This window comes from Coturnix japonica, chromosome 15 (genome assembly GCF_054131305.1).
Source record: "Coturnix japonica strain WE chromosome 15, WE-NBRP24, whole genome shotgun sequence".
Lineage (NCBI taxonomy): Eukaryota > Metazoa > Chordata > Aves > Galliformes > Phasianidae > Coturnix > Coturnix japonica.
Genome location: NC_140677.1, coordinates 8,510,891 through 8,528,799, shown reverse-complemented (window position 1 = coordinate 8,528,799; position 17,909 = coordinate 8,510,891). Strand labels below are relative to the sequence as shown.

The 17,909-nt window shown below is 56.4% G+C and overlaps 3 protein-coding genes across 10 annotated transcripts; 1 reads left to right on the top strand and 2 right to left on the bottom strand.

The window, feature by feature from the left end:
• Positions 1–1,380: 1,380 nt before the first annotated feature.
• Positions 1,381–4,513, bottom strand: KLHDC8B (kelch domain containing 8B). 3 transcript variants are annotated; one of them, XR_014934816.1, is made up of 6 exons: positions 4,372–4,513; positions 3,447–3,924; positions 2,918–3,086; positions 2,541–2,765; positions 2,364–2,465; positions 1,381–1,984 (listed from the first exon to the last, which is right to left on the bottom strand). XR_014934816.1 is itself a non-coding variant. In XM_015875388.2 (6 exons), exons 2-6 carry the CDS (start codon positions 3,820–3,822, stop codon positions 1,788–1,790), a joined length of 1,065 nt encoding a protein of 354 aa, XP_015730874.2. In that variant the 5' UTR covers positions 3,823–3,924; positions 4,372–4,512; the 3' UTR covers positions 1,381–1,787. The 3 variants fall into 3 exon arrangements, 1 of the variants encoding a protein (XP_015730874.2); XR_014934815.1 differs by having other exon boundaries at positions 2,240–2,465; positions 2,922–3,086; XM_015875388.2 differs by having other exon boundaries at positions 2,922–3,086; positions 4,372–4,512.
• On the top strand, positions 4,500–17,784 carry CCDC71 (coiled-coil domain containing 71). Of its 5 annotated transcripts, none has more exons than XM_085516827.1 (2): positions 4,500–4,674; positions 11,387–17,784. In XM_085516827.1, exon 2 carries the CDS (start codon positions 11,439–11,441, stop codon positions 12,636–12,638), a length of 1,200 nt encoding a protein of 399 aa, XP_085372953.1. In that variant the 5' UTR covers positions 4,500–4,674; positions 11,387–11,438; the 3' UTR covers positions 12,639–17,784. The 5 variants fall into 5 exon arrangements, with proteins under 5 accessions (XP_085372953.1, XP_015730674.2, XP_015730672.2 ...); XM_015875188.2 differs by lacking the exon at positions 4,500–4,674 and adding an exon at positions 8,865–8,912 and having other exon boundaries at positions 11,395–17,784; XM_015875186.2 differs by lacking the exon at positions 4,500–4,674 and adding an exon at positions 8,865–8,912.
• LOC107319882 (uncharacterized) lies at positions 4,754–8,595 on the bottom strand. Of its 2 annotated transcripts, XM_015875190.3 has the most exons (5): positions 8,430–8,595; positions 7,905–8,290; positions 7,289–7,449; positions 6,999–7,131; positions 4,754–5,430 (listed from the first exon to the last, which is right to left on the bottom strand). In XM_015875190.3, the coding sequence occupies exons 1-5, from the start codon at positions 8,578–8,580 to the stop codon at positions 5,224–5,226; spliced, it is 1,038 nt and encodes a 345-aa protein (XP_015730676.2). In that variant the 5' UTR covers positions 8,581–8,595; the 3' UTR covers positions 4,754–5,223. The 2 variants fall into 2 exon arrangements, with proteins under 2 accessions (XP_015730676.2, XP_085372956.1); XM_085516830.1 differs by lacking the exon at positions 7,905–8,290 and having other exon boundaries at positions 8,291–8,440.
• Positions 17,785–17,909: the final 125 nt, after the last annotated feature.

The window sequence follows — 17,909 nt, the reverse complement described above, 5'->3', positions numbered from 1 at the left end:
CCCTCAGCTGGTTTTCTTTGATTTGTTAGCATTTCATTAGCAACTCACATGAGCTCTTCGCTTAATAATGTGTCAGTCTTAAGCAGTCAGGGCTATCATTTGTTTTGCCTTTTTGCTTGAAGATTTCAACACCCATCCCAAGGCATTCTTGGCTCTTGTCTTGGATGCTCTCTTCCCCTCATTTGGTTGGGATTCTGCTCCGGTGCCCAAAAGTGGAGAGAGAAAAGAATGAGCAATCCAGACTTTTAGGAAAGGTCACAGATTCTTCTCAATTGAAACAGTCAAGTCAAGTGGTGCTGTGGTCTGTGGGTGCACCCTAAACTCCCCAGTCACACGAAAGAGACTTGGGTGCTAATAAAAGAGGCAGGCTGACGGTAGGGCTGCAGGAAATGTCACCGCAGTGGGGACACACAACAGCAAAGTGCTAAGGTGCAGCTGGCATGGCCTTGCACTTGGAAAGGGCAGTTCCAAGCACTGGCACCCATTCTGCAGCCTGCCACGTTGGAAGGGAATGCTGCAGAAGAGTGTCAGCCTGCTGGTGACTCAGTGCCTGATTTATCCTCTCCATGCCATGCTCCCATGGGACGAGTTCATTAATCAGGTCTGTGTTTCCAGTGCAACACTGTGATTTAGGGTTGCTTGTGACAAAAGTTGGGATGAGTGAAGTTCTTTGGAGCCCTGGTGGCTTCTGGAAAGGGCAGGTAGGCTATGGAGGGGTACCATACCTGTCCCACCAAGGCATTTTAGGGGTGTTGTGAAAGTGCAGTTTGCTGCTATATTCACAGCAGAGTGCCAGAGCCCTGCATCTGCTGTGCTCAGAGGACAGGATCCCCCTATCCAGCCCCCAGACCTCCCAGCACAGCACAAGTCACCTTGTCCTGCTGCTGGCGAGTCCCCCCAGCTGCTACAAGCCTCAATACTCAATTTAGGGCCCCGTGTTGATGCAGGCTCTAGCACAGGAGTGTTTCTATGGCAACTCCAGAGGTGGATGCAAAGATGCTTCAAGCATCAGAGGTACCACCAGCCCAAGTATCCCAGGATATTTCTCCCAAAACACAGCAAGCTCTTCTTCTCTGAATTGTGCCCAACTTTTTCCATGCAGTGCCCTGGCACGTGCACAGCCTGATGCAGCAGCACACTGGTCCTCCTCTCTGAAAGGTCAGGTGCTCACGTTTGATATTTACCCCTGCCCATGAGATTTTTTTCTAATGTCATCTCATTAAAAGACTGAATCTCTCACCTGCATCTGTTCTGGCCTTTCTGTGCTTTAGAGAGTGCGACTTTGCATGGAGTTAAAACTAAAAAGGCTCAAGCAAGTGCTAAGCAAGCTGGGGCAACCCATTTTCCCTCCCACAGCAGGACGACATGACTGCAGCAAGCTAAAACTTCACATTTCATTTATTTGAGGTGCTACATCACCTCCTAGGCACTGAGCTACATGGCACCTCTGCGCTACATGAGACATCGACTGGGTCTACAACGACACAGCACTCACTGCTACACACATGGCACGGACACGGTGCCGGATGGGGCAGCATGGCCAGCGACAGCCCTACCTCCACGGCTCCCCACGCCAGCAGCCTCGGCCCTCCCTGGGCACCAGGATTTGCCCCTGGGCTCCACTGCTGTGGGAGCCTGGAGGGGTTTCAGACGTGTCGCAAGAAACCATGGCTGCTGCAGTACTTGGTGTCGTGGGATGGCAGCTTCCTGGAGCCGTGCACACCCTGTCCCCGTCTTCAGGCACTTGATGCTCTGCTGGGGCTGCTCCCCAGGCTGTAGAGCCGTTATCAGGGTGCATCACGCAGGCAGAGAGCCTCGACAGCTCCACTGGGGCTCTGGGCCACCCCACCGATGACGAAGAGCAGGTCAGGGGCTGGGCAGCTGGAGCAGGAGCAGCGGCCAGTGGGCATGGGGGGCAGCAGCTCCCACCTCTTCCGTGTGAGGCTGAACCCTTCCACTGAGTCCAGCGGGCATGACTGGTTCCCTGCAAGAGATGGCACGGCCTGAGCCCTTTCCATACACCCCTGGGCTCTGCTGTACTGAAGTAATTATGCAGGGGCTCAGCAGGATTAACAGCATCCCCTGGGAGAGAGCTGCTGGCACCAATGCCGCACCATGGTTCTGCCCCTGGCTGGCACTGTGGCATCTCAAGTTGCCCAGAGCCCACGAGGCTGGGGTGCTGCAGCTGCCCTCGGCAGCCCTCTCCAGCTGCTTCCTGCTGCTGAGCAGCAGTGCTGACCTTTCCCCAGCTCTCCTGGGAGCAGGATGCAATGCTGCAGCTCTGTGCAGATGGAGCCCAGGAAGGACAGGTTTTCATGCACTGAGAGCCCATTCCCCACCACAGCAGCACCGGTCAGCATTACCAAGGCCGCCCATGGCCACCACGTATCCTCCCAGGCAGCTGGCAACGAAGTCAGCTCTCTTCTCTCTCATGCGGATGGCACGGCTGGGCTTGCACCATGCACCTGCCAGGGAGAGGCTGTCAGCATCACTGTGGACTCCAGAACACGGGCAGCACTCCTTCCCTGTCTGAGCCTCACCCTGTGCTGGGTCAAACATCTCCACGGTGTTAACAAAGTGGGGTCGGGAGTAGAAGTTGTGTGGCCCTGGCTGCTGCAGCCCCCCCAGGCTGAAGAAGATGCTGTCAGCCATGGCGCAGGAGGCGAAGGCGCGGCGGCTGGGCACGCTGGGGTAGCGCATCCAGCTCTTTGTCTCCAGGTCAAAAGCCTCGAAGGCGGTGACGGGCAGCTTGCCCTGCCGGCCCCCTGTGTGTGGATGAAATGAGAGCTGGTGATACCAGAGGGGCAGCTGGCATCACCAGCGATGCCCAGAAGAAGGGTCTGCATGGAGCAACCTGAGGCTGTGCCAGGGCCTTGGGGCAATGCCTCCATCTGGACAGGCTTCTGGGATTGCCTACCTACCCAAGACGAAGATCTTGTTGCCCTGCAGGAAGGCAGAGGCCCCATAGCACGGTGTGGGCATGGAGGGCAGCGGCTGCCAGTGGTCCTTTGCCAGGTCATAGACACGGACCAGCGCCTGCGGAGAGGTGTCTGCTCCCATTCCCCCCAGCACATAGACAGCACCATCTGTGGAACCAGCAGGGGTGAGGGGGAGACAGCTAACACAGCTGGGCAGTGCCCTGACCCCGCTCGGACCCTCGCCCGCCCCATCCACCCTGCCTGGAGCAGAGCACCAGGGCCATTGGTTCTAATTATTCCCAGCAGCACCATCTCCCTGGAGACACCATGGCAACGCTGCCATGCTGCCAAATCCTGCTCCGCTGCCGGCACCCCTGCCTGCACCCATCACAGCTCCACTGGCTGCTGCCCCAAGGTAACGCCACAGCATCCCCAGCCCAGAGCAAACGCGTGCATCCTCCATGGGACTCCCACACAATAGCTGTGCTGAGCCTTGGAGGCAAAGTTTGGGCAGGACATGTCACCTACCTCGCTGCACGGCCGCGATGCCCATGGAGGGCTGTGCCAGCGCTGCCTTCTTCTCCCACCTGCCCTCATCCACATGGTAGATCTCGACAGAGGCGAGGGGGCTCTGCGTGGCATCCACACCACCCACTGCCAGGATCTGTTTGCCCACGGCGAGGGTGGCGGCACCAGCCCGTGGCGTGGGCAGCGGAGGGAGTGCGGTCCAGCGCTCGGCCTGGAGGTCAAGAACCTCGGCAGCTCCCAGGGCTCTCCCGTTGCCTCCGCAGCCCCCCAGCACGAAGAGCTGCCCGTCGTGGTGCGCTGCGCTGCAGTACACGCGCCGCGTGGGCATGGAGGGGAAGGAGACCCACATAAAGGCACCTGCACTTGATGCCGCCATGGGATGGCTCAGCCACCCTGGGGGTCCCTGGGCCCAAGCCCCACCGTGCCACCCATCCGGCCCACGGCAGTGGTGGGTCTTGACTCGGCTGCCGCCAGGCTCCTGCAAAGAGAGCAGCAGTAGGGTCAGCACTGGGCACCAACTGCTGCTCCTGTCCCTGTGATCCAGAACCTGGTTTGGTGTCACAGCGTGCTGCTGTGCTCCCAGTGCACCACCCGCATCCTCTGGGGCTCCCACACCTGGATGATCCCAGCGCTCATCCTGCACACCCGGCCATCTCACGCCCCGGGGCTTCAGTGCCCAGCCCATCTCCGCAGGGCACCAGCTTCCCGTGGCTCTGTTGGTCCCCGCGGGGCATCCGCTCCCGATGCTCCCGGCTCATCTCCCGCACCCTCCGGTGCTCTCGCTCCCCAGGGCTCCCGGTGCACATCTCGGACCCCCAAAGCTCCCGCTCCCCGCTCTCCCGTCCGCAGCCCTCACTCCCGGAGCTGTCCCGCCCCGGACCGGTCCCGCCGCCCTGGAGCGGGTCGGTCACCGCGCAGCTCTCACCTCGCCGCCCGTTCCGCCCGCTCCCCGCTCCGCGCCGCCGCTCCGCTCCGCTCCGCGCGGGTCCCGCCCGCTGCCGGTGGAGGCGGCGCCGCGCCCGCCCGGCCCCCCCGGATCTGTTCCCGGCCCCGATCCCCGGTGCCCCCGACGCCCTGCGCGGATCACGAGAGGGCAGGGCATGGAGACCACCCTGAGCACCGGGGCTCGCCCGCAGGAGACCCCCGGGGTCGGTGCCGCTCAGCGACGGCAGGCGCCTGCCGATGCCGTGCTGCTCATCCTTTTGCTCCTCGCTTTGCCAAACTCTGAGTAAGTAAACACGGAGGGCAAGGCGTCTCCCCTGCCTGCACAGCCCGAGTGAGGGCAGGAAGGGAACTCACACCAGAAACAAGGTAGAAAGATTCACTTTAAAACCAGGCGGAAGTGGCATGGAACTAGCTCTGCTAGGGAGCACACCGTACCCATGGTGCCGGCTCTGGGCCAGCCACCTCTGTGGGATGTGGGAATGGTGGCAAACACTGGCATGGCTGGACGTGGCTGCAGGAGCAGGGGGCACAGAGAACCCCATCCCCAGGGCAGGAGCAGGCACAAGGCACGGCTGCCTGCTGAGGGGCTCCAGCTCCCTACACTGCTGCTGAGGACAGGAAAGCAATTTCCTTAAGGGATTCCATCACATGAGCTCCTAGGACAGTTGCGTTTGGGCCTGGAGGTTCTTGGTGGGACAGGGTGGGCACATCGCATGCTGGAGAGCGGACAGCTCAGAGCAAAACCCACCCAGGACTTGACGTGCAGCAGGAAGGAAGCAGGGAGATATCCTCGTTCTGAGCACCTTGGCCCCAGCCCTCCTGCATGGTGGTATCACTGTCCATCACTCTGTTGGATCAAGGAGCCGCTCTCCATGCAGGCCAGGTAACTATCATAGTTCTCCTCACACCTCTTCACGCAGCGGAGGAAATAGTCCTCATCAGTGATGGCCTCCAGGAGGTTGGTCTGCACCAGGCAAACATCATACAGCTCCGAGGTAGGAGCGCACCTTGGGCTGCTGCTGCCTCGCTCCGAAAACACCTGCGGGAGAGAGCAGAATATGGAAGCACTCATCCACTGTGGACAACAGTGCCAGGGCTGTGCCCAGCCCAAGTGCAGAGCCTGGCAGCAGTGCATGCATCTTGCCGTGCATCACAATCTTGCCTCCCTCAGCCAGGTGCTGTCAGTTCACTGAGCATCTGCCAAGCGAGCTGATTGCAGCAGGAAAGAGCTTCCATTTTCACTCTAGTGGTAGAAGATGAAGTTTCTCCAGATTTCCCTCCCCTCCCACACGGCCCCTTTGGATCAGAACCAGCTTGTCACAACGTGTGGCTGGGGCTCCCCTAAGGAAAGGGCTGCACTGGGCTGCTGGAAGAAAAACTGTGCCAACCCCAGAATAACCTCTGCCACCAGCTCTGCCATTGCTGCCTCAGCCTGTTGCCGGAATTGGTGCAGCCACATGGCACAGGAGGGGTCAACAGCTTCACCGTGCTTCTGCCTAAGGCTGCCTGATAACCTGCATCCTTCCCAGCACAGCCGTATGGCACTGTCACTGTCACAGGGAATGGCCCTGCAGAGCTAGTGAGACAAAAGTGGAAGACGATGTCTAACCGACCCATCCAGGCTACAGAGCAAGGCCCGACAGCAGCACAGAGCCCTGCTGGAAAACTGCTTAGCTGCCATCCAAACCCCTGCTGGGTCTGCTGCCAAGATAACTCGATCCCACCTGTCTGATCTGGTGCCAGGGGAGCCCTGAGGTTATCTTCACAGCTGCCCCAAGACAAGCTGAGCAGCCCAATTGACCCAGCTTTGCTGGCTACAGATGGTGACAGGCAGAGCTCCTTGATCAGGAAAACAGCCCAAGGCTGAAATGCAGCAAGTGGAGCTGCATGAGCCGTGCTCTGGCTGCTCTAGACATGCAGGGAGCAGCTGCTGTAGAGAAACCTCGGGCTCTCAGTAGAGCCTTCCGCATTCATTCACCTCAGTCAGCTCAGGCACAGAGCAAGCCTTTCCTCTAACAGGTCTGCTCTGTGCAGAGATAACTCCTGTCACCAGCTGCAAAACTGAGAGTGCTTGTGTAGAAGTGAATATATGCAAACATCCCATCCTTTGCCATGCTCCAGGTGCCCTGCAGACCACTGCAGGTTTCTTTGTGTGCTGCCTCCTTCTGGATGGAACCCAGCCAGGGTTAAGACTCATTTGTGGAGCTGCAGCTCTTGTCTGATCATCGATAGTTTGTCCAGTTGCTGAGTACATTTCAGGCTGCATCAGTGTTCCCAGGCTCCACCACAAATGCTGCCCTTTAAATACAGTGCCACAAGATGCTGCAGCCACACAGCAAGGCTGGCTGGCTGCCGTGCTGGCAGGGAGCAGGGATGACTCACCCCAGCGGAGCACAGGAGCTTGGCAACATGCACAGGCATTGAACGCCTGCTGTTCTGTGCTGACAGCCAATTCCAGCCTCCCCACCGGCAGCCCCAGTCATCTGGGGAGCAGCAGCACCAGGACAAAGCCTTGGTCCTTCTCCTCATGATAGCACAAAGGGAACAAAACATGTCTGCCTATGCAGGGACACCCCAGCTAACACCAGGGGGTGTTCAACCACCTACCTGAGGGTGGACAATGGTGTCTGTATCATCCAGCCGGATGTTGTCATCAATGAAGATGTGGTGAATGCTGGGATCGTGGGGGTCTATCCACAGGGGTTTCCCACCCTGGGAAGAGAACTGATTTCTGGCCCACCTGAAACAAAAGGTGGTGCATTGCACTGTCAAGGAAAGGACAGGGTGATGGCTTGCAGGTAAGGGTAGTTGAGTCAGCACCGATTTCCTCCTAAGAACCAGGGAAATGGGACAAGGATAAAATGCCCAAAGCGCTTTCTCAGTGCCCTACTTCTCACCAGTCAAAGTGGTCTTGGAAGCCTCCAATTCCCTCCAAAGAGCTGAAGTAATCATACAGCTTTCTTCCATCCTCCCTGGTGGTGAGTCGTTCTGCTCCTCGTTTCAGCACCACCTCTCGCTTACTGCAGCGTATTTGGCCAGGAGTGAGGACCACAGGGAGCTGCAGTATTATTGAAAGCAGGAGATGAGAGGTTTCCAAAGCAAGCAGATTGTTTACTGCATTGTAACAGACAACAAACAGCAGGGTGGTAACTTCCCATGACAGCGTGGGAGGATGGCGCTAGGGAAAATATGAGATGTGGAACCCACACAACCCAACAAGCTTTGCATGTCCTGGGGAATAGAAACAGAGACCATCTAGCTACACCCTTCCAACCTTTCAGTGCCTGGTTGTTGTCAGCTCTCTGAGAAACAACTGGAGTGACTTCTGATGGTTGGAGCACATAATCTTAATCCAACCTCAGTGATTCTGTGATTCTATGACACTTGATTCTATCACTCCTGCCCTGCCCTGTGACCAGCTGTGGGCAGAGGTCCTGATGTGCTGTAGAGGCCGCTCCATCCCCAGCTCAGCCACCCTGCCAGCAGACCCCCCCACCAGAGGGGGACACTCACCGCCAGGTCCCGCAGGGCAGGGAACTGGGGGTGCTGCCCGGCCAGGGCCGAGCGCAGGGCCAACAGCGTGCGGGGCAAGTCGGTCCCGAAGGTCCTAAAGATAACAGTGAAGTCCCTGCCGTCCCGGTGCAGGGCATCCAGCAGGCGGAAGAAGGAGGGCAGGATGAAGTGGTAGTGCTTGCCGTGCCCATCCCGCACCGAGAGCTCCTGGTGGGGCTGGCCCGGCCACTCCAGCAGCCGCAGGTGCTGCTCGTGGAGGCTGCTGAAGCGCTGCCCGGGCCCGGACTGCGTGAATTCCTGGTCCCGGCCATAGCGGCAGTAGTAGCTGACGGCTCCGGGGCAGGGGGCTCTCAGCGAGGGGCGGTCACTCACCCACTGCCATTCACCTGCAGGAGATAAAGGCGCTCACTGGCTGCCCGCCGGTCCCTCGCAGGCACCGCCCCGGTTCTCAGCCCCTGCCCGGCCGTGGCTCCCGATCCCGGCTCCATCCCCGACCCCTCGGTCTCCCATCATCCCGTCTCTCACCGTCATCCCCCTCCCGGCCCCACGTGGCGGAGCTGAGGAACACGTTCAGCGCCTCCCTCGGGCCCAGCCCCGACACCGCGTCCGCCGCCACCACCGTGTTGTTCAGGTCCACGTGCAGCACCAGGCGCCGCCGCCCCGCCCGCCCGCTCATGGCCCCGCTGTCGGCACCGGAACCGGCGACACGGAGCCCGTTGCCTGGAAACGGCGCCGCTTCCGCCCTCCGTGTCTCTCCGGCGGCGCCCCCTGCCGAGCCGGGCCGGGCCGGGGCTGTGGGGGCTGGAGCTGGAACTGGAGCCCGGGGGTCGGGGGGGGCGGGGGTTGGGGGGGTCTCGGTGCGGTGGGCGTGTCCGACCGCCGGTATCGCTGCGGTGGGAGGGGATAAAAACCGGAAGCGGAACTGGGCGCTATTTCCGGCGCTCCGCGGGCGGCCATGTTGGAGCGGAGAGCGCGGCGCAGCGGCGGGTGCGGGTCTGGCGGCGGCCGGTAGGTTGGGGCCGGCGGTGCCCGAGTCCCGCGCTCCCGGGCGGGGGCACTGCCGAGCCGCCCCGGCGGGAAGCGCCTTCCGGGAGGAGGAGGCGGAGCCGCAGCTCTGCGGGCCCCGCCCCGGTCTCCGCCCCCTCCGGGTGCCGGGAGCCGGCGCGGGGCCGCACCCGCTGTCTGCACCAATCACCTCCCGCAGCACCCCGTCAAACCGGGCCGAGCACCGAGACACGGCGGGATCCGCACCGGGATCCGCACCGGGCTCCTCCGGCCGCTGGGGAGGGAGGATGTGAGGAAGCGAGGGACGGGCCCGGGCCCGGGCCCGGGGAAGGGGCAGAGCCTCGTTACCGGAGGGAGGCAGCGCCCGCAGCCTGCCCGCCCCGCGAACCATCCCTGCAGAGCTCCCGGGGCACGGCCGGGCTGGCATTGTCCGCTGACAGCCGGCCCCGGGCCCCTCCAGGCCTCTAGACTTTGCTCCTGGGGTAGCAGAGCACCTTGCGCCACACCAGCAGCTGTGGCCATCGGGCACTTCCCCTAGGACGTGTCCCTGGGTAGGGCACCAAACGAGCAGCCTTGCTTTTGGGTGGGCCTCTGTGCACACTGCTGTTTGCACTATGGCAGCAAGGCTGTATATCTGCGTGTTGCGCTGTTCTGTCCATGTGGCAATGAACACTGGGCTGCACGCTGCTGTTGGACACCAGAATACCTGCCCAGGTGTCCTGCGTGCCCCTGCGCTCAGTGTACCATGAAATTCTCAGTGGAAGATGATTGTGTGCCCCTGTGGCGCAAGTGGTAGAAGTGCCGCTCTGCTACACAGAGGCTCGAATCCCAGGGGGTTGGACTCGATGATCTCTAAGGTCCCTTCCAACCCGCACAAGACTGTGATACTATGATATGATACTATGAAGATGATGAATTTTGCAACCTGTTAAGAGTGTGTTGGTAGTTGTGCTTCTCTGCTGGCTTCTCTCTACCACGTCAGGATTGAGCTCTCTGTCCTTGCTGGTTTCACAGTGCCCGCTGCTGCTTGGCCATTATGGAGATGGCAAATGTTGCTGCTGGGCCCCGGTGCCAGCCTCAGTCCTGTCCGAGCACTTCCCTCCTCACCCGTGGGAGGTTCCCTGTGTGCTGCGAAGTGACTGCATGATCCTCCTTCAAATCCCTCTTCTGCTGTGACGTCTGCAGAACACTTGACATGGATTAGTCTGTCACGTGGTGGCTCTTAGCCCCTCGCTGACCTGTGCTTCCCCTCCTCTCTCTACTTTTGGCTGATATTAAACTCCAGGCGTGTGTATCTTCCCTGTCTGTGGGAGCTGCCCAGCCCTGCGGTGCAGCTGCACTTTGGGAGGAGTCCAGGCTATGAGCAGTTCCTCGCTCTGCTGCCTCAAGTGCTCACTTTTCCAGCTCTCTTATCTGCATTCTGCCCTTTCCCCTGATACCTTCAGCATGTCCCTGAAAAGCTTGTTCTCTTGATTCCTCCCCGTTATTTTGAGAGCAGTGCTGCAGATTTTTGCTTCCAACTGAGGTGTTGGTTGAGCAGCCAGCTCAGCAGGAGAGTTTGGGTTCTCCCAGTCACGCTACAAAATCCCACCCTGCTCTTTGATATCTTTTTGTTTTTGTTTTGTGAGCCAAAATTGGTTCTCTTGTTGCAGCTGCTCTGTGCCACTAAGTGAGATCTGTGCTGTACTTCTAACCGTTATAGCCTGCTGATATCCGTTTCCTGCCTGCCACTCCACTTGAACTTCTCACTTCCTCACTTGGCAGCAAATGTCCTTGGATCGACAGCAGTGTGCTGGGACAGCGAGCTGTAGACTGTGGCTGCAATACAGGGACAGCAAGGAGTGGCGTTGTGTTACCCTGATGCTCAGCACCACTGAAGCATGGCTGAAATAGCCTCCAGCTCTGCTGTCAGTGTTTCAGAAGGAGGCTGCAGATCTGGAAAGGACTCAAAATCCTTTTTTTTTTGAGCAAAATCAATTCAAAAGCTGAAAAAATTGAATGTGACACAGGGTTAGAGTTGAGACGCTTGAGCTGCTTAGTTCATCAGTGAGAGTGTTGACATGGTGCAGTCACGTTGTTCTCAGTATGTGCCCAGGGAAAAGCTTGAACGAAAGGTTGCTTTGCAAAGGCAAAATAAGATCTGAGTTCCAGATGTTGGGGCATATGAGACTCAAACAGGAAAAAAGCCGTGTATGTCACTAAGTTAACACTGGAACTGTTCGTCTTGGGGTGGGTTGGATGGGATTGTCTGAAATCTTTGTTTAGAATTGAGTGTATTTCTGTGAGATATGTTTTAGTTTTGCTGCAGAGATATATCAGTGATGGAGTATTTTTTGCTGCTAGCTGGAGATGTGCAGAGATTTCAGCCTGATGCCTGTGAGTAGCAAAAGTCCAGGCTTAATGCTTTCAGGTCCCCACTTAAAAATGTGAGATGATTTCAGTTGCTGTAAGCTAACTATTTTCTCTCTCCCTTTGAGGTGCCTAGGGTTGTTTTTCCAGTAATTTTGAAGCACCCAATTGCCTAATGCCATGAATATTGCAGTGAACAATGTGGAGGAAAAAGCTGTCCATTCCTGGTCGAGAATTTACTCTGCAGGACAAAAAGTGCTGGAGGAAGCCCTCCGAGTCTTCAACCCCATGTCCAAGGACCTCTCAGACACAGAAACGCAGCTGGTCGCCTTTATTCAGGGCCTCAAGGAAGAGGGTTTCCAGCCCACAATTCTGAGGAGCAAGGATGTGTATGGGTACAACTCGTGCACAGCAGACACACCTAGCCAAGCAAAAGGGAGCTCACCGCACAGCTGCGCTGCTGCCGCCACCTCCACATCCCCTAAGACTCCAGCTAGAAGCACTGCAGCCATGGCAAGAGCATCTGCTTCCCCCACCAGCATCTCTGTGAACTCTTCTAAAGTCTCCTCTTTGCCAATCTCTAAAGGTGATTCCACAAATTTGCTGCTGAACTCCTTTAAGCAGACCAGGTCAGGCAAGTCCAAGGCCTCAGTAGTGGGCTTTCCTGCAAGCATGTATCCTGATGTGTATCCAGCCGTGAGGCTGTCTGTGGTTCTGGAAGCTCTGGTGCCACTGAAAACCCACACATCCTGTTTGGAATCCAAGTACACACACGGGCCTCTTGGGGTCTCACCCTCGGACCTTAAACTCCTGAAGGTTTCAAGCCAGACAAGGCAATTTTCTCCAGGCAAGACCACTAAAATAAGAGAAGGTAGGAGGTGTAAGCGTGTGGGAAAGAAAGCACCGGATTCTGCCACCCTCGCTTTAAATCTTCTGAAGGGACTAAAGGGTGGAGTGCTGCAGGAGAGCAATGCTTGCAAAGCCTCAGGAGTCCTGAACGGAAGAATTGCAGGCAGCTCCTCCCAAGGCTGCACCACAGCACAGCAGTCCAAGGCCTTGAAAATCAAAGCTAAGGAAGCTCCGGTGGGGAAAATGGAGTGGAAGGATAGCGGCACTTACCAGGAGACTGTTGGGAAGAAGAGGAAAAGAGTTACAGAGGTGAGAGATGCACCCCAGAGAAAAAAGTCAAAATCCATTCCTGTCCAAAATAAGGCTCGACGAGCTCGGAGCACTTTGAACCCGCTGAAATTTTGGGCCATCAAGGTGGGCAATTCTTCTTCCGATGATGAAGTGAGAAGAAGAGCACAGAAGATTCTTAGAGTCAACCTGTCCCCTGTGATCCGAATTCAGCCCTTGTCCCACTCTCACAGCGTCCCCTGAGTTTCTTCACTTGGTCACTTTCTTGTAAGTAAATATGATCCCGGCACCGGAGCGTGGTGAAGTTTAAGAGCAACTTTGGATTTCTGGTGTCTGGTGACTATACATCGACTAACCTGTAGACGGAGCAGCCTGCTCTTGTGCTGCTTCTGGCTGTCCACCACCACCACTATGCAGAACTGGCTGCACAAGTGCAAAACCGTGCTCAGCAATGCGGGACGGTGCCTTTGGCCGCCGTGAGCCGAGCAGGTCAGAACGCCGACTTTCTCTGGTCTCCCTTCTAAATGTGGCAGGCTGTGCTCTCGCTGCAGGGTCAGAACACATGACTTTCTCATGACGTGGATGCACTGTGATATTGCTCTTTTTCAAGCTGTACATTTACTGGTTTTATTTTGATCAAATTTTATAACTTTATTATCTATGTACCCATATATGTGCATACAGCCCAGGAACTGCGGGAAGATGCACTTCCTCCATCCCTCTGGGCCTGGGTTCAATAGCTTTTGTTCCCCCTTCCCATCAGCCAGTCTTTTGTTGAAGGTGCTCGGATTTCACTGTGTTTCAGTGTTGTGACAGTCTGTTCTGGGTGCTCTTGAACAGCTCAGAAGCAGGCAGAGTTATAAGCACTTGAAAATGCCAAGCAATCTGGAGAATTACCAGCTGATAGTTGGTACTATCATACTTTTTTATCATCGGGATCATACTTCTGGTATTACTGTTGCCTGAAAGTGGGGGAGTACTACTGGGCTGGTGCTTGCAGTTTTGCTAGAGGTCTCTGGGTGCTTCCTCTGTTCATGGTAGCGGAAGCTCTGAACTCATCTTGGGACTTTGCCTCCAAAGAGCAATTCTACTGGAGCCCAGTGTTGTTCCGCCCTCTCTTACCTCTGTTGCAAAGGTAGAAAATGAGCTATGACTGTTACAGCCTTAGGGCTAGAGTTGCTGATCAGAGTTGCTTAAAGTGCCCTGCCCATGATGTAGCTGCTGTTGCTGAACGCGTCAGGAGCAGGTTCTAGGTGTTACTAGAGAAGATGCCCACTGTGTCTGAATGTATTAGATAAAGCCCACCTGTCCCAGAGTTCAGTGGCATCGGTGAGCCTGAACCACAGCAGAAGAGATGAATTATTGACAAGTGTATACCAGCACTTAAGTGTGGAAAGTTTGTGGGGATGTCTGTCAGTTTGTGGGGATGGGGCAGTAGGAGCAGAGAATCACTGCGTAACCATGGATAGCAGCTTTGCCAACCGCTGGGGTGTTGGGAAGAGGTGTGTGACAGCTCAGCAAAGGTTCTGCTGGTCCCCAGGAGCATCGCATGCCACTGCCAGTGGGCTGTGCTGCATGTGCCAGGACAAGCTGGGGTCGAAGCTCAGTGAGCAGCACACACCTATAGGGACAGCAGGTGGGGATGTACACATGGCTGGTGGTGGGATGTCAGTGGGGTACAGCGGTCTGGCAGCTTGGGGAATATAGTAGTGCCTGGCTGTTTGCAAGGTTGGCTGTGTGCCGTGCTGTGTTCAGGTCTCTGCAGCAGCGGGCTGGTAATCCACTCATTTTCTCACCAGCTCAAAATACTGATTGTCTGACCTAGTAATCTCTGGGGACATTGGTTGAAGGGATGAGCTCCACAGGGAAGCCACAGCTTCTTATGTATCAGCTCTTCTCTAGCACCTGTCCAGATTTCAGTGCTTAATAAAAGGGGTTGGTGTCTGATCCCCAGCTCAGAGAGCAGAACTGAGGTGGGAAGAGGAGAAAGGAGTTTCACTAGGGAGTGAGAGGGCAGAGGAGCTGGTGTCCTGGGGCACAGCTTGGGCTCTGAGCCTGCTCTCACCCTCAGGAGATGATGGCTGGCCCTGCATCACGCGCTCTGCTTCTGGGCGGTGTGACCTGCTGTCAGAGATTATAACTTGCAGTGTTCAAGACTGACCTGTGAATGCCGCTGGTTGGCTGCAGAGCAGGAGGAATGTTTTCTTCTCCTGTGTTCTAAAATGCCCTGGCAGAGAATTCCCTTTCCTGACATGATTCTGGATGAACAGGAGCCTTCCATCACTGCTAACTGGCCAAAAATTACTTTGTCCCTTTTGTTCCCACCCCTTCAGACCTTTCTCATTCCCACGCTCTCAAATGCCAGGTCTCAAAGTCCTGTGCTGGAGTTTCTCTTTCTGGCCGTGTCCCAGGGAGGGCTCTGTGGTATCGCTGCTCTCGTGGCTCCTCCGTTCCCAGCCCCATATAAGGGCACCAAGAGCTGTCCTGGAGCTTCTTTGTGCAGCACGAGACCTACCTCCCAGCAGAGTGCCTGGGTTCCAGTGGGGAAAAGCAGTTGCTCATCCGCAGGGCTGAATTTAGGGACTTATTTCCTCCAGTGTGAACAGGAAGCTGAGCACCTGAAGCCAGCTGTCTGATGCATCCCTCACCTTCCTTGTGTTTCTTCTGCTGCTGCACTGCTATCTGCTCCCCCGCTCTTCTGTCACCTCTTATTTAACACTTTGAATCTGTGCCAGCTGAGGACTTGCCTTGTGCTGTGTTGCACATCATGCAGAGCACACCACCTCAGCCCCACCTTTCCAGGCACTGAGCTGGGTAGAGGCATTATCTTACCCAGCATCCTTCCCCAGCCACCAGTGCAAGCTCTGCTGTGCTAGAAGTGCTTTGTGGTAGGGCTGTATCACGGCATCCTGTGAGGAACGTGAGCACCCTGTAACACTGTGATCAGACCTGCCTCTGTCAGCATTTCTGTGGCACAGAGCACCAGGCCTTGAGCTTGCAGGGCTGTGCTGCTGCTCTCAGACTTGCTTTGTGTTTGCTGAATTCACATCATTTACACCAGGACTCTGCCATCCTGATGTCTCCTCTTCCCCATCGCAGATGACTTTGGAACATGGCTGGAAGAATGGCAGCCCATTATTCACAGAGGGGCTTTGCGGCCTCTGGTGCCAGTGTCAGCCAGTGCAGCCTGGCAGTTATGTCCTGGTGGATGTGTTGGCTGTGGGCTCCCCACAGCCTGTGCTTGGCTCTGCTGTCCTTTGTCTGTACACACAGCTTGCTGCCTGGTGCGCTGGGAAGGTTGGGGAGCTATCAAACCCCTTGGCTCTACCAGAGATCTCCTGAGGTCACTTCCACCCTGTTTGTTCAATGGCAGTGGTTGGATCGTATGCCTTCCAAGGACTTGCAGCAGTGCTGGCTGTGCAGCATGTGGAAAATACATCACCTGCAGTGCCCCCAGTCTCTCCTGAGCATGCCGTATGCACGTTGCTCAGACCTGCTTCTGTATTAGTCAGTTTGAATTCATCCAAGTGCCTAACGTGGCCTGTGCTATTCCTGGGCACCGTGACAGCCAAGAGCTGTGGAGACTCTCTGAGGAACGCTTTAACTGCGTGGGTTTCTGCCACTGTCACTTGTAGTAACGATTCAGGCAGCGGTCAAAGGGCTGCTCTTCAGGCTGAGTTGGTGGAAATCATTTTTCTTTTATTCAGCTGCCAAGAAGCAAGAGTTTATGCTTCACTTCCACCAGACGAGCTCTGTGAGCTTCCTGCAATGCTTCAGATGTCTGTCACTGAGGTCCTTGGGGAGAGCAGCTTGTACAGCGGGGAGCAGACATCAGACACCGGGCTGAAATCACAGTGTTAATTGGTAGAAATGTTTTAAAGCTCATGTGCGCTGTGATCACATTTCACCTTCTGCTGCTGCTTTCAACTGGAGAAGTTTCTCCTTGGCCTCTTCCCTGTGAGCCATGTAGTGTGGCACTCCTGTTTGCTTTCCCCCCGGATGCCAGCTGCAGTAGTGTCCTTGTACTGAGTTTTGTAAGCACTTTTCTGCGAGATAAGGGATGATGATTATTATTATTACTACAAAACTCCTGTTTTGTAGCCCACCGCTGGTGTTTTAGCATGGAGAGCTGTGCTGGGGGGTCCTTAGAGCTGCACTGGGTTGGATGGGGACGGCTCTTTGCCTTGTCAGCTGGGCAGGCTGGGACCATGTGAGGACAGAGCTGCTGTGCTGTGTGTGAGGCAGTGCTGATGGCTGTCGGCCACAGCTGAGCAGCTGTGGATGTGACATTCCTGCACTGTGCTGCCTGCAAAGCAGTAGTGCTGAGGTTGGACCCCTCAGCTTGCTTAGAAAGGCAAGAAGGAAGATCTCTAAAGGAGAAGCAGGGATTGGGGGGAAACAAAAGATGCCAGGCTCCCCTGGCGCCTGTTGCCTGCTGCCCTCTGGAAGAACTGGCAGGGAGAGTGAGCATCTGAAATGACTTCCCCTGTGGGGGTGATTAGGCCTTGCCCATGGGGAGTCCCTTAAAGGCCTTATTATCCTCTGGGAATCTCTCCTTCTCTTAATTAGCCCTTCTGGTTCCTGTTGCTACAGGCAGCCCCTGTGAGAGTCCGGTGATTCCCATGGATAGTGAGGCACATGGCGCTGCTGTAAAACAGTGAGTGCTGCAGAGCTACCACTGAAACCTCCTGTCATCCCCAGGGCACAGCCTGCAAAGCAGGGTGTCAAGGCCTGGGACAGTTTGAAGCCAGCACTGGTATCTGTGTTTGGGAAGACTTGGTGTGTAATGACATTCCCTCCTTGTGGTTCCCAGTGCAGCATAGCTGGGATGCATTACTCCTGCAGCAGGGCACAGCAGGGATGTGGGGATCTGCCCCAGCACTGCTGGCTACAGGAATCCTCCTCCAGCCATCACATCTGGGAGAACCACCTCCATGGCACAGCATGACCTCCCTGCCCAGGCATGGTGCCACCAATGGTCCCCAACACTTGGGAGCCCCAAGTGACACTGGGAGCAGCAATGTGCCGTGCCCAGGCTGCTGGTGCTGCACCTCATCCCCACGGCTGGGCACTCAACAAACTTTTGTATGATGAATTCACAGCAGCCGACCATCTTGTTCTGGAGTGAACTTTATACTGTTTCATTTGTTTGTGTAGAATGTTTCTGAAGGTATATTTAATGTTTAATATGAGGCTGGGCTGCTCCACACTCACTGTTGTATATTTTGGAGCGGCATTGTTTGGTGAAAAGACAACCTTAGTATTATCCCACTCTTATGAGGGAACAGGACAAAAAACAGACTGTCTGTCTTCTTTCTTAAATGAGATGAGCTTTTGTAATGAAGTCCTAGCAGGTGTCCAGCCCTTCAGTAAATGGTGCTCAGAACCACTCGGCGTGTCCGGCTCTTCTTTGGTGCCTGCCAGGCGGTGCTGCAGCTCCCAGCCCATGTGGTGCTGTGCCATCCCTGCTGTGTTCCACTCATGCACTCAGTGAGCTGGGGGTCACCCAGCCGC